Source organism: Carcharhinus amblyrhynchos, chromosome 13 (assembly GCF_965287045.1).
Source record: "Carcharhinus amblyrhynchos chromosome 13, sCarAmb.v2.hapA, whole genome shotgun sequence".
Lineage (NCBI taxonomy): Eukaryota > Metazoa > Chordata > Chondrichthyes > Carcharhiniformes > Carcharhinidae > Carcharhinus > Carcharhinus amblyrhynchos.
In genome coordinates, this window is record NC_137336.1 from 66,563,902 (window position 1) to 66,579,819 (window position 15,918).

At 42.3% G+C, this 15,918-nt stretch overlaps 1 protein-coding gene and 1 non-coding gene across 4 annotated transcripts in view; both read right to left on the reverse strand.

Moving 5' to 3' along the window:
- LOC145351958 (programmed cell death protein 4-like) overlaps window positions 1-13,981 on the reverse strand; it is a 35,671-nt gene extending 21,690 nt beyond the window's left edge. Inside the window, exons 1-4 of one of the 3 annotated variants that reach the window (XM_080201789.1) lie at window positions 13,882-13,981; window positions 7,551-7,802; window positions 4,723-4,820; window positions 2,869-2,982 (exon numbers count right to left, since the gene is read on the reverse strand). In XM_080201789.1, coding sequence (XP_080057915.1) covers window positions 2,869-2,982; window positions 4,723-4,820; window positions 7,551-7,802; window positions 13,882-13,918 — 501 coding nt within the window. In that variant the 5' untranslated portion in view covers window positions 13,919-13,981. Of the gene's footprint in view, window positions 1-2,868; window positions 2,983-4,722; window positions 4,821-7,550; window positions 7,803-13,102; window positions 13,466-13,771; window positions 13,789-13,881 lie in introns of those variants that run through there. The other 2 variants (XM_080201792.1, XM_080201790.1) reach the window with 2 other exon arrangements.
- LOC145352058 (U2 spliceosomal RNA) lies at window positions 7,004-7,193 on the reverse strand. The gene has a single exon (XR_013888508.1). It is a non-coding gene; the product is annotated as a U2 spliceosomal RNA (small nuclear RNA).
- Window positions 13,982-15,918: the final 1,937 nt, after the last annotated feature.

Below are 15,918 nucleotides of genomic sequence, written 5' to 3' on the forward strand. Positions count from 1 at the left end.
TGCTTACAAGCAAGAACTGAAATGAGAGAATCCGTCAAAGAAAGTCGTGCAATGTTGGTCTGAAGAATCAGATCATCTCCTATGGGACTCTTAGAGTCAGTGGACTGATCAGTATTTAAAAACCCTGCGACCAGCCTGAACAAATACGCCACGGCAGTAACTGACTTCATTAGTAAGTGTGTAGAAGACTGTGTACCAAAGAAGCAAATCCACGTGTTTCCCAAACTGAAACCATGAATGAGCAGGTTATCCATTGCCTGCTGAAGTCCAGGTCTGAGGTGTTCATGTCAGGTGACCCTGATCTATACAAGAAAGCCAGATATGATCTACAGAGATCCATCTGAACTCTCACTGACTATAGCAAGGTCTGCAAGACACTGAAGGCTACAAGATGAAGGCACGTAAAATCGCCAACTCCAACCCACTCCTTCCCGATGAGCTCAACACATTCTGTGCTGTTTTAAGCAAGAGGTCAGCGAGAGCGTACCCTCCACCCTGGAAACCTCAGACGAACCTGTATCTGAGGTCACCATTGCTAATGTCTCCGCCTTCTCAAAAGTCAACCCACGGAAAGCAACTGGTCCAGATGGTGTACCCAGGCGAGCACTCAGGTCCTGTGCGGACCAGCTGGTGGGGATATTCACAGACATCTTCAACCTCTCTTTACAACAATCTGAAGTCCCTACCTGCTTAAAGAAGACAACCAAAGGAAAGATAAGCAGCTTGCCTTAATGACTATCATGCAGTGGCTGTAGTGGTTCGAAAGGTTAGTCATGGCGCAAATCAATTCCTGCCTTCCTGACTGCCTGGATCCACTACACTTGGTCTATCAGCGCAACAGGTCCACAGCAGATGCTATTTCCCTGGTCCTACACTCAACTCTGGAACACCTAGATAACAAAGACACCTATATCAGACACCTATTCACAAACTACAGCCTTTATTCCTACAAGACTCCTCTCCAAACTTCATGGCTGGGAGTTCGGCTCTCCTTTACAACTGGATCCTAGACTTCCTAATCCACAGACTGCAGTCAGTAAGGATAGGCAACAACACCTCCTCTACGATATCCTGAACAACAGCACTCTGCAAGGCTGTGTGTTCAGCCCCTTACTATACTCCTTATACATCTTTGACTGTGTGGCCAAATTCCCCTGTAACTTGATTTTCAAGTTTGCTGATGACACCACCATTGTGGTCGGATCTCAAACAATAACGAGACACAATGTGGAATTGCTGGCATTAGACTGGAGAAGGCAGAGTAAGTAGTCTCACCACACCAGGTTAAAATCCAACAGATTTATTTGGCAGTACGAGCTTTCAGAGCGCTGCTGACTCACCTGATGAAGGAGCATTGCTCCAAAAGCTCATTTTGTGAGTCTACCTACTGTGCTTATCCCAGTCCAATGCCAGCAACTCCACTTCAGGGCTACCACTGACACCGCAAACTGCTGGCTCAAAGTGGAGAGGATCTCCAAGCAGATTGCGCATATCGACACAGACATTCACCTGATGAAGGAGCGGCTCTCCGAAAGCTCGTGCTCCCAAATAAACCTGTTGGACTTTAACCTGGTGTTGTGAGACTTCTTACTGAACAAGACACGGTACAGGAAAGAGGTAGAGAATCTGGTGAACTGGTGTGACGACAATAATCTCTCCCTCAATATCAACAAAACAAAGGGGGTAGTCATCCACTTCAGGAAACGCAGTGGAGGGCATGCCCCTGTTTACACCATTAGGGACAAAGTAGAAATGGTCAAGTTTTTAGTTATCTGGATCGTCAAAAACCTGTCCTGGTCCCTCCAAGCAGACGCTGTAGTTAAGAAAGCCCACTAATGCCTCTACTTTCTCAGGAGACTAAGGAAATTTGGCATGTCCACTACAACTCTTACCAAATTCTACAGACGCACCATACGAAGCATTCTTTCTGGTTGTATCACAGCTTGGTATGGCTGCTGCTCTGTTCAAGACTGCAAAAAACTACAAAGGGTCATGAATGAAGTCCAGTCCATCACTCAAACCAGCCTTCCATCCATTGATTCCATTTACACTTCCTGCTGCTTTGGAAAAGCAGCCAACGAAATCAAAGACCCCACATACCCCAGACATACATACTCATTTCCATCGGGAAAAAGATACAAAAGTCTGAGGACATGTACCAACTGACTAAAGAACAACTTCTTTTCTGCTGCAATCAGACTTTTAAATGGACTTACCTCACATTAAGTTGATCTTTCTCTACACCTTGGCCCCCTCCAACCAACAAAAATACTTTCCTTCCATCTAAACTACCTGATCCCTTTAATACCTCGAAGACTTCAATCAAATCACTCCTCAGCCCTCTAAATTCCAAATCCTAATCTCTGTTAAAATTACTGTTCTATTCACTCAAAAGGCTAAAACATTTGTCCAGAACTGCTCACTGACTTTTGATGTGGCTTAGCCAGGCCTTTGTATACCTGAAACATGACTTCTACCCCCTAGGCCAGTATTAGAGTATTTGAATTGTTTTGTACTTTTTCATGACATTTTAATGATCGACAAACCTGGATCCCTAAGTCTCTTTAGACCGCCAGTATTGTTGGTATTTTTGACTACTTAGAAAGTATTCTATTCTGTTCATTTTTGGATCCAAAGTGGTTGACCTCACATTTGCCTACACTGAAACTTATTTGCTACAGTGCACATTCATTTTGAAAACCTTAACTTTTGTTGTCACAATCGTAGGTCAACATTTGTGCGGTCAGTTGTCACGCTGTGACTGCAGGTTTAGGTCACAACGTGTCTCTGTGGAGGGACGGTGGAAGCAGAGAAATGAAGGAGACAGAAAGGGGAGAGAAAAGGGATAGCAATGGGAATCTCACTTACAGAAACCTCCTTCGTGTCTCCATGCTGGAAGTATTCCTGGATGATTGGCGTCACTGCCTTTTCAAACTCGCAGTCGTCCAGTTCAGGAACAACCGTTTGGTAAACGGTCTCACCCTACAACAAGCCAAACATCAGTCATTGCCAGAGCTGTAAATCCATCACTCTCACAGCACACAAGCAGGCCAAAAGGAGGAATGTACCAAAATGGAGGAACACAGAAACAGGTAGAGGCCATTCAGCCTCTCGAGTCTGTCCCTGCTTTCATTTAAATCATGGCTGTCTGTATTTCAGTTCAATTCTCCCAACTTTACTCCATATCCTTTTATACTGTCAAACCTATTGCGTTCAATCTCAAACATTTCAGTTGAGTCAGAATTCACATCCATTTGGATGACAGTTCCTAATTTCCATTACACTTTGTGTGAAAAAATCCTTCCTGATTTCACTCCCGAGTGGCCTAGCTCGAACATGAAGATTGTGCTCCCTTTGGTGCAAGGCTGAGCACATATAGATTGTTAAACAGAATAAGCCAATAAAAAAGATACCTTTATATAGCACTTTTCACAACCAATAGATATCTCAAAGCACTTTACATCCAACCAAGTACTTTTTGAAGTGTAGTTGCTATTGTAATGTAGGAAACATAGCAGCCAATTTGAGCACAGCAAACTCCCACAAACAGCAAAAAATCTGTTTAACTGATATTAACTACATGATAAAAATCAGTCAGGACATCAGGGGACAGTCTGCGGCTCTTCTTGGGAATACTGCCATGGGATGTTTTTCACCTACCTGAGCAGGCAGATAGAGCCTCAGTTTAACGTCTCATCCAAATGACAGCACCTCCAGCATTGTACTGCTCCCTCGGTACTGCACTGGAGTGAGACGTGAACCTTGAACCTTGTGATTCAGAAGTAAGAGTATTACTAACTGAACCACGTCTATCTAACATGGGCATTATATAATATTGTTAGGTGAAAATGCATTGAATGTGACAGGCTTTTGTGACAGTGTGTAAAGTAGAAATTTCAATTATCAGTGTAGATAGAGGAAAATATGGGAAGAGATAAAGATGTCAAGTGCATATATAAGAAAGAGTAACAGCTAATAAATTAAATGATAATAACTGTGAATAGAATACACATGGGGATGTAGTGACATCATTATGATACATATATTTGTCCTATAGAAAGAAGGTAATGAAATATAAAGTTGCCAAAGTCTGAGATGACTATAGGATCTTGGTGATTTAACCTGAGATTACCACACATCAGGCGAGGGGCAAGGTTGAGAAGGCAACCTCATGAGTAACCTCAGCCAGTATGGGAATTGAAACAGCATTGTTGACACGGCTCTGCATGACAATCCAGCCAACTGAGCTAACTGACCCAATGAACCAACCGACCTAATGAAATATAAGATGACAAATACAGAAGCTCAAAAAAAAGCAAAGGTATTTTCTCCTGGAGTAAGAGAGTATTATTTGTACCTTTGGCCACTACCCATCAACATTACATGTGATGAGTTTATCATCTCATCAGGTTAATTTTATAAATTATCAACTACTCATTTTCAGTGTTCCCTTGTCAACAATTTCTTTAATCAAAGGTAATCTCCCAAAATATCGCTTAGAAGGACAATAGGTAAATATGCAAATGCCCTTTCATATCTCCAAATTATAGCCAGACCCTAAGGGGAATAAGGTTACACAACAATGCCCTGTATAAATCCAGAGTTACAGAGTTCTCTTCCAGGAGGATTGTTTCTCTGACTAGATCAAGTTATTGCAATATTTTAAAGGCTTCAAACAGATCACCCCGTGACTTTCTACATTTAAGAGCAAGCCACAAATACCTGTTTATCATCATCATAGTTGGGATCATGGATGTCAGGCTGCTCCACATCGTACACCTGAGCTGCAGCACCCCAGACGCCTTTGCCGCCAGCACCTCCTTCAAAACACACACAACATCTGCATGAGGTCAGGCCTCACATTCACTGACATGAATCTGTGCCACCTTTCAGCAGACACCATGTGAATGATAGAGAATACACACAGCACCAAAACAGTCCATTCGACGCAACAAGTCCACCTCACTGTTTATGTGCCGCTTAAATTTCTTCCCAGACTCCCTCAGCTTAACAAGTCTTTATTCCTTTCTCCTACAGCTGTTTACATTCTTGTTTTGTTGGTAGAGTATATTTTGCCTGGATTCTGTTCAACATTCTTTTAAATATTTCCTATTGCTGCGCTACATCATTTTCTAATATCGTTGTCCATTTTATTTTCCTCAGCTCTCAAAATATACTTTTCTCCAAAGTATTAATCCGGCCTTCATTATCTTTATCCTTCTCAAATATCTTAAACCATATTTCATATGATCACTGTTTCCTAATTGTTGCACTTTTTTATTCCTATTATTCATTCCCTGTTAAGAGATCCCAACAGCAAAGTCTCCAATGCTGAGTTTATTAAATAATGGATCAGAAAGGAGTCAAACACACATTGTAGAAACTCCATTCTTTTATCCCATTTACCAATCTCTTCAGGGCAATTATATTGTGAAGTCTCACAACACCAGCTTAAAGTCCAATAGGTTTATTTAGAATTACGAACTTTCACAGTGCTGCTCCATCATTCACCTGATGAAGGAGCAGCGCTCTGAAAGCTCGTGATTCCAAGTAAGTCTGTTGAACTTTAACCTGGTGTTGGGAGACTTCTTACTGTGTGCACCCTAGTCTGATGCCAGTATCTCCACCTCACAATTATATTAAGAGTATTTGAAAATCCAGCGTGATTATTATTCTATGCTTTTTACCAATTTCTCTAATTTGTCTGCATATTTTTTTCTTCCATTTCCCTGAATCACTTGCTATGCTGGGTACAGCGAAAGCAGATGCAGTGATTATAATAATATCCCTACAGTGCAGAGGTAGGCCATTTGAGTCTACACCGATAACAATCCCACCCAGGTCCTATTCCCATAACCCACATATTTACTGTTAATCCCTTGACACTAGATTCAATGTAGCGTGGCCAATCAACCAAACCCATACATCTTTGGACTGTGGGAAGAAACCAGAGAACCCAGAGGAAACCCACACAGATATGGGGAGAACATGCAAACTCCGCACAGTGACCCAAGGCCAGAACTGAGCCTTTTGGAAGGGCAGAATCCTTAGATTCCAGAAGTGGATTGGAAAATAGCCAATGTAACATCTTTATTCAAGATAGAAGCCAGCCAGAAAATAGGAAACTACAGGCCAATTAACCTAACATCGCTCAGATGGAAAATGCTAAAATCCACTATAAAGAAGATTATTAACAAGATACTTAGAAAATAATAATGTGATCAGCCAGAGTCAACACTCTAAATTCTCTTTAGTGTACCTGAACAGGCACCAGAATGTGGTGACGAGGGGATTTTCACAGTAACTTCATTGCGGTGTTAATGTAAGCCTACTTGTGACACTAATGAATAAACTTTAAATGTGACTTTGTGAAAGGGAAGTCATGTTTAACTCATTTATTCAAGTGAACTTGCTCAACAACCACAAGGGAGAGCTCCTTTACCCCCTCCTGATGCTTCACTGTTTGTGTGAAATTAACCCATTTGAATTATAAATAAAACAGAAAAGGAGGGATTAGACTGTAATGAAGGACATACATGGCCAGGAATAAATAAATTTTGGTACAAGATTTTCATAAAATGGTTAAAAATACAATGAATGAGACTGCTGTTAAAAATGAGATTAAACAGTTTGCAACGTACATAATGTCTGTCATAATTCAGTGGATTGGAGTTAATAATCCATAAATCTATTTATTCCTGGCTATGTATATCCTTCATTAGAGTCTAATCTGTCCTTCCCTGTTCCATTTATATTTCAAATGGGTTCATTTTACAGAGTGAAGTATCAGGGAAGGGTAAAGAAGCTCCCCCTGGTGGTTGCTTGAGCAAGCTCACCTGAATTGAAATAGTTTGTGCCAAAATGCTCCTGGCATTGGAACAACTTTTTTCTGTTTATATCCAACTCAATCCAATCAAAGTCCAATTCAAAGTTTTAGCAAGTGAGATATTCCAGATCCAAGCTGACAAGACAAGCATCCCACTTCTTGTGGTGGGCTTGATCTACATGATCCAAGCTGATTGGAGTAGGCATTGCACTTTCTCCAAGGCTTGATCTCATTTACTTTTTGGCTAAAAAGCTTAGGTGCCACTTTAAAAAATTGCTTCAAAGAAACTTCATGTAACCTTATGACTTCAACCAAGCGAAGGATGCCAAACCTACACTTGATCTGAGCCAAAAGGCCGAGAAGTGATAACTCCTTGGTTTAATCAAGGCTCCATTTGCACTGCTCCTCCCTATACCTTCACAACACAAGCTGCATTTAGAACCCTTTATGATACACATTTCTACCTCTGCATCCACGTTCATTGTCATTGGCCAAGTTAAGTGTCCAAGTGTAAAGGCCTTTACTAAGTTCTCTGTTAGAATATTGTGTATAGTATTGGACTCCACACCATAGCAAAGACGTTGAATCTTTAGGGTGGGTAAAATTCAGACACTGTGTGGTGCAACAAATAGAAATAGAAATACAAAGACAGACTTACAAGTTGCCCTCAGATTTCAACATCCTGCCCGCCCTTGCCTACCCCGGCCTGAACTCTTCCAATTACCTTTCTTAGGAAGTCCGCGGCCTTTCCCGGATCGTGATTTTTTGTCTCCCATTTTGCCTTTGGAGCCAGGAGCCTCTGCATTGTCAGAGAAGGACTCGCGGCTGGACTCAGAGTCACGCGACGAATTCTTCCTCAGCTTCCTCTTGGCTTTGGCACTGAGACGTGCTACTTGCAACTCCTCCTCTCGTGACACATGGCTCCCATCTTGCTCTGCTTTATTTCCATCTTTGGTCAGAGCGCAGTTGTCAGTTGCTGCAAAACACAACCACAAGAAATTACATTAATATATCATTGATAATGTGACCAAACCTCCCAATATGAAGAAAAATCCTACAGACATAAAGTGTTAACGATGTTTTTCTCTCTCCACAGATGCTGCCAGGATGCTGCGTTTTTCCAGCATTTTCTGCTTTTATCCCAATACGTTCAAAGGAATGTTATTAAGTAGAAGTTGACACTGAGGCAGAGAGAGAAATATTACGACAGGAGAACAAATTTTGGCCAATTAAATAAGCATTCATTTTTAGCACTTTTCAGAATCTTAAGATATCCCAAACTGCTGGATAGCCAATGAGGTACTTGCAAAGTATAGTCGCTATTGTAATCTTGGGAAATTTGCACATGGCAAGTTCCCACAAAAGTAATGTGATAAAAGACTAGGTACTCTGTTTCTGTGATGTTAGCCAAGGCACAAATATTGACTAGGACACAGGGAGATAACCTTCTTATTCTGCTTCACAATGCATCATGAGAAGGAAGACTCAGGTCAACCCCTCATTTAAAAGACAGCATCTTCAACAGAGCAGGACTCCCTCACAGGTTCTTTCCCTTTGAGGGAAAGTTAAGGACCAGGGGACGTAATCTCAGAGTAAGGGGTCACGCATTTAAAACAGAAATGAGGAGGAATTTCTTCTCTGAGAGTAGTAGTAAATCTGTGGAATTCTTCAATGCAGAAGCTAGGTCATTAAGTATGTTTAAGGCTGAGATAGACAGATTTCTAATCAGTAAGGGAATCAAGGGCTGTGGGGATAAGGCAGTAGAGTTGAGGATTATCATATCAGAATAGAGGAGCAGACTTGATGGGTTAAATGGCCTAATTCTGGTCCAACATCTTATGTTTCACCGACTGAAAAACCTGCTTTCATTCATCGTTCAAGCTCACTCTTGAAGGATAATCATATGGGTAACGCCCATGTAACTACATCACCAGAGGTGCAACAAAACTCAGGATGATCCCATACTCAAAGCTATGGTCAGAGTTGAGGCAAGGGAATAACTAAGCCATTGAAGTATGTCACAACTGTTTCTTAAAATTGGGTAACTTCAGGTTACTGTGACAGGCAGAATGTTAGTGGTGCCATATCTCCATAATATCAGCTGCTAAGTGGCATGTGTCAGCTCTGGTTTAGTAACACTCCTGGCTAAGATGCAAATGAGATCAAGCCTTGGAGGACGAACTATGCCTACTCCAATCAGCTTGGGGATCATGTAGATCAAGCCCAAGACAGGAGGTGAGAGCTGTCTTGTCAACTTGGATCGGGAATGTCCCAACTTGTTGGGACTCTGAATTGGATTTGATTTGATTGGATTGAATTGGAATAAAGCTGAAAAAAAACACTCCTGCCTTGTAGTCAGGGACTTTAGCACAGTAATATGGAAGTGCTGCACAGTCGGAGGCACTGACTTTCAGATTAAACATTAAACCGAGACCCTGTTTACATTCTCATGCGGACGTAAAAATTCCCACCACACAATTCAACAAAATGTCATAAAGTACAGCAATGAAATATTTTAAGTGTAAAGTAGGCAAAGTAACCAATTTGCACACATACAGGAACATAGAACTCGAGAGCAGGAGTAGGCCATTCAGTCTTTCGAACCTACTCACATTCAATAAGATTGTGGCTGATCTGGTTATTGTCTCAACACAGCAAGTTCCTACAAGCAGCAAAGAGGCAATGATCAGATACTCTGATTTTGAGTGAAGGTTAAACACCAGTCAGAGCACCATGAGGAACTCCACTTCAAATAACGGCTGAGGTCTTTTATATTCACCTGAAGGGAGACAGGGCCTCAATTTAATATCAAAATCAGGAGACCCAGATAAATCTCCTGGAATCCGATAGGATCATAGGTTCTAGTTTCTGAGATTCAGATAAGTTCAAATAAACGTTCAATGTTTATATTTTATTATAACGCTTTATTATTCTGTGAAAAGTTTGAACAAGAAATTTCATGTCCTTTACAGACAGAGCACAAAAGAGAGATTAAAACAGGATTCAAGAAGGAATTTGAGGAATCCTTCAAATGCCACAAGCAAGAAAGATTTCAGAGGGAGAATCCTGAAAGACAGGACACAGTGACTGAAAAGATGGCCACCAACATGAGGATGTAAAGTGTACAGGGCAGCCTGTGTGCGGGAGCAGCCCTTCTAGATTAAATTCCAGGTCAGACAGCTGCACATTCCCAGCCACTCCTTCACTTCCCTCCCCTCCCCTTCCAGCAGCCAACCCTCTCCTTCCACATCTCCACAAGAGCGACCGGCACACTTGTCACGGTGCTTGACCCTGGCAGATTCATCAAATCACGAGATCAAAACGGTCAGAGAACTTCAAAGCAAATGCAATTTGTGCAACGTGTTTGAGAACGTTTCGATATGATAAACTGCTTTCCAAATAATCTCACAGATTGGGGACGGGCCATGTTGCGGGGAGGGACGAGGGTGGATTCAATTGGATAGGGGCTCAAGCAAGCATCAGAGTTCCACACATCTGAGGAGGTTGCTTTTTGTTGACTAGCAACTGTTGTGTTGTCTGCCTATTGAAGAATGAAGTAAGAATCTCACAACACCAGGTTAAAGTCCAACAGGCTTATTTGGTAGTAACCATCACTAGCTTTTGGAATGCTGTTCCTTCGTCAGGTGAGTGGAGGGTTCTGATCACAAACAGGGCATATAAAGGTACACACAGTTTACAGAATAATCAGCATTCTAATCAGTAGTCTGTAAACTGTGTGTGCCTTTACATGCCCTGTTTGTGATCAGAATCCTCCATTCACCTGACGAAGGAACAGTGTTCCGAAAGCCAGTGGCATTTACTACCACATTGTGGCGGCTCTGGAGTCACATGTTGGACAGAGTAGGTAAGGATGGCAAATTTCCTTCCCTAAACGACATTAGTGAACCACTTGGGTTTTTTCCAACAATTGACAATGGTTTCATGGTCATCAGTAGATTCTTAATTCCAGATATTCTTTATTGAATTCAAATGCAACTATTTGCCAGGGTGGGATTCAAACCCAGGTCCCCAGAACATTAGCTGAGAAAAGCAACTGTTTTTGTTTTTTCAAATTTGCGTCTACGTTTTGAAATCCTCCAATGGCCTAGCCCATCCTTCTGTCAGAAATCTCAAAACCCACAACTCTGAGGATTGCTGTTGTTCCTGTGAAGACCCTTGAGATATTTCATTACATTAGTGGTGCCATATAAACAAAAGGAGGAAATGGTGAGCCAGAAGGAGGTTCCAGTGATAAAAAGAGGTGAGTCATGCATGGATTTGAACACAAAAATGAGAACTTTAAAATCATACCGACTTTTTTTATTCTTTCATGGGATATGGACATCACAGGCTGGAGCAGCATTTGTCGTTCATCCCTAATTTTCCTTGAACTGAGTGGTTGGCTGGACCATTTCAGAGGGCATTTAAGAGTTAACCACATTTCTGTGGGTCTGGAATCACATATAGACCAGACTGGGTAAGGATGGCAGATTTCCTTCCCTAAAGGACATTAGTGAACCAAATGGGTTTTCATGGTCATCATTAAACTTTTAATTCCAGATTTTCTTTTTAATTGAAGTCAAATTTCAGGATCTGCTGTGTTGGGATTTGAATCCAGATATCCCAGAGCTTTACCGTGGGTCTCAGGATTACCAGTTGAGCGACAATACAACCATCTCCGCCTTCCACCTATATAATCAATTCCCACCCCTGCCCCTCAGAACGTAGAAACATACAAATTAGGAACAGGAGAAGGCCATTCGGTCCCTCAAGCCTGCTCCACCATTCAATGGCTGATCTGCTCATAACTTCAATCCGACATTCCCGCCTTCCTGACAAAATCAAGGCACAGGTAGTGGATCAGCAAGCATTCAGATACTGAGTTTTAAAGTGAGTTAGGGTATGAGCAACAGAGCTTTGGGTGAGCTTGAGTTTATGGGGAGTGCATTGGTGACAAATACATGTGCCCATTATATACATTAGACAGTTACTATAAACCCTATAATGATCATATGGGGAACTGAAAGAAAATCCTTTCATACAAACTGATAAATAAACTATCATAACTCAAATGTGATGCACTGAAAACCAGTGTGGCATTTGAATACCACTTCAGACTGTGAAATCATCCATGATAGAATTCCTATGAATCATAGAATCCTGACAGTGCAGACGGAAGCCATTCAGCCCATCAAGTCTGTACTGACTCTGACACAGCTTACACAGGCCTAGCCCCCTGCCATATTGTGGTAACCCTGCATATTTACACCATTAATCCTCCTAACCTACACATCTTGGGACTGAGGGGAGAAACCAGAGCAAATGGCAGAAACCCAAACAGACACAAGGAGAACGTGCAAACTCCACACAGACAGCAATTAATTGAAGAAGAACCTCACTGGTGGCTGAAAACTGCCCCATTCACATAATAGATCACTGGGGTTCACAATTGCTTCAAATATTTTCATGCAGCACAAAAACATGTCGTGCACTAAAGATCCATATGGTTATTTCTGCTCCTTGTGAGGCCCCACGCACCTTACATCATCCACCTCTCCCTATTTAACTACGTGTCAGTTGATACTCACGATGCAGAGATGCCGGCGTTGGACTGGGGTAAACACAGTAATAAGTCTTGTGAGATTACTATCAAGTAAACTGGTTGGACTCTAACCTGGTGTTGTGAGACTTACTCAGTTGATACTAGTCAGGGGTGATTGAGTGTAATAGATAACTACATATTAACAAGATATCAAACACTCACTGTGCATCTCTTTCTACTTACGGGCACTGAGACATTCAGATGCGACATGTCTCAAATGAAAAGCATCAACTCCTTCAAGAATTCTCTCTCATCTTCAACTGAATGAATCAGTTTAACCTGCCTTTTTAAACTGACTGGACGAAACATCACTACTTAAAAGAGATCACAGCCCAAACATTAACAGAGCTGTTGAACATCGCTGACTTTACACAAGTGTAAGAGGAACAGGGTTATTGGCAGGAACGTGAAGAAACACGTTTCTGCCCAGCGACTCAAAGCCTCGCCCCCCCCCATGCCAACTTTCAAAATCTGTTCAACACAACATAACCAAGGCGCAATAAGGGAGGCGCGCTGTTACTTTAAGAAAAACAGAATATTACATTAACTGTACTGAGACCGTTCAATGCCCAAAGGACGAACTCAATGGACTGGCAGCTTTCCTCCCACTCCCTCTTCATTGATTAAATGTTCTGCCCCCGCCGTTTCTTAAATTCTGCAGAGTTTATACTTACCCAAATCTTGTTTCACCTCAGTCGCCATTGGCACCTTTACTTTTTGCTAATTTCTCTCTCCAGTTTTCGGGTTGCAAAAACACCCCCCTCCCTCCCTCCCTCCCTTCCTTCAATTACTCTGCTGTTTACTTTATCTCAGAGGACAATTTGGCTTGAAAACTTTCAGTTCTTCTTTTCGTCTTCACCCAACCTTTTCCTCCCCCTCTCGCCAGCTTTCAAAACAAAACTTAAAAATCTCCCACCCCCCCATTGAAAACTTTCCTTTTTTTCCACGTTTCAAATCACATGACCCTCCAGGCACCAATCCTCACTGGTTCAATGGGAGGGGCGAAGAGTATAGAATATTTTTAAATCAGAAATGTTTACTTGCTGATATTGGGGAGGGTGGGGTTTGGATTGCCTTTAGAGAGCAGGCAAAGTATGTGAGTCAAGGTAGAAGTTCACAGTGAAATGAATGTGGAATTTGCAGGCAGCCCGGGACCACCTTCAGATATAGACAGTCAGTTCATGAAACTGGTGCTATTGGGTGTCTGAAAACTCTCTGGAGAAACTGTAGAATTGTACAGGGTATGAGCTCCTCCCTCTTCATCTCTCACGCCATCCGCACAACCTCTTCTCCCTTATCTATTTTTCTAGTCTGCCCCTTTTAAATGTATGTATGATATTCACCTCAGTTATTGAGTTCCCAATTCTGAAATCAGTGTAAACTACCAGGTTTGGGGGAGGGGGGTGGCAGGCACCACCCCCCGTACTTTACATAGTGATTTGCGCGCACTTACAAATGTACACTTCCTTCTTCTGGTGCTCCGCTCTCATAGGTTGGGCAATACAACGCCCAGCTGCCTTCCAGCTCGCAGAGGGAAACCCCCTACCCCGGTTTTGAGGGCACAACACCTCCCTCCCAGCTCTCAGAAGGCAACCGCCCCCCCACCCCCGCCCTCTGAGAGCGCAACACACTCCCACCACAGCCCTGAGAGCACAACATCTCGGGGGGGGGGGGGGGGGAAAGGAAGGGGGGTGGGGGGAAAGGAAGGGGGGGTGGGGGGGAAAGAAAAGGAAGGGGGGGTGGGGGAGGCGCGGGGAAGGGGGTTCAGTGGTTTACTCTAGCGTGTGTTTTTTTGCTGTTTCTGATAGCAGTTGATTACATTCTACTTCCAGTAACCAATCCTCGGTGTAGTTTTTTTTCAGGGAAGGGTATATGGTTTCGGATGGTCAGCCTACTGCAATTTTATACAAAAAAATTGATATAAAAAATCAAATTGTCAGAGGCATTTGTTCAATTAAACGGCTACAGGGTGAATTCAAGTGAATTGACAGACAGGTTAAGAGGAGGTTAACTGCTGGCAATTAGGTGCCTTATGCTTGCACCCTGTCAGCAGATTGAAAAACAGCAGGACTCAAAATACATTACTGCCACGTGAGAGCTCTTATTACAGCACACTAATACTACAACCATGGTCGCAGCAACAGATAGGGTATTTAAAATGTTATGGGAGGTGGCCTCATGATGGATATCCTATCCTCATTGTGATTATATAGGATGTTAGTGAAATCCCATTTTTCTTTTAGGATTAGCTGATATTCTTTCTCTTCGGTTAACTTCAAATCTGCAGTCATCATCCATCTCTTAAAAATAAAAACTCCATTGTTCCTCCAAACTTCAACCCCTCTTTTCCCATCAAGGCCTTGATTGTTACCTCTCAAACCTGCATCACTCTTTCCCAGAATCCAATACAGGAGTCAAACAGTTCCCAAAGTCATAAATTACATCTTATGTGACTATGACAAAAGTACCCCTCCTCGTCTTTCTCAATGTCTCCACTTTCTCAGGAAATTCGGCATGACCACTACGACTCAACAACTTTTACGGATGGACCATAGAGAACATCCTTTCTGGTTGTATCACAGCTTGGTAGGGCTCCTGTTCTGATCAAGACTGCAAGAAACTTGGGTTGTGAACGAAGCCCCATCCATCACTCAAACCAGCCTCCCATCCATGTTATTTGTCTACACTTCCCACCGCCAGCATAATTAAGGACCTCACACACTCTGGATATTCTCTCTTCCACCTTCTTCCATCGGGAAAAAGATACAAAAGTCTTAGGTCACATATCAAGCTACTCGAGCTTTATCCCTGCTGCCACCAGATCTTTTAATGGATAACTTTATACTGATTTGATCTTTCTCTACATCCTAGCTATGACTGGAACACTACATCCTGCACTCTTCTTTTGTACTTATGAATGGTATGCTTTGTCTGTGTAGTGTGCAAGAAATAACACTTTTCATTGTATACCAACACATGACAATAAATCAAATCAAAAATCAACCTGTCTGCAGTGTTAGCACAGCACATCACTGTCCTCCAATGCTTCATTATCTGGTTGGCTGGGACTTCACTCATCTGATTCCATTTGTGTCTATTTGATCATAACCAAAGAATCACTGCAATGACTTCTCTTCCCTTGCACACTTACCTCTGATGGCTCTCTATTTTTTCATTTACATGCTGACCCTTAGGTGACATCCATTTCCAAATGCACACAGACACCCCCACCACCAATTGTTTCAGCCTGTTGCTGGTTCTAATTTCTTAAGACTCATTGCCTTACATCCAGTACTGGATGAGGATAAATTTTCAATTGGATAACAGAAGACCAAAGCCATATAAATACTGTGGCTACAAGAATAGGTCAGAGGCTGGAATCCTGCAGTAAGTAATTCACCACCTGACTCCCCAGAACCTATCTACAAGGCAGAAGTCAGGAGTGTGTGGGTATATCCCCTTGCCTAGACGAGTGTAGCTCCAACAACAC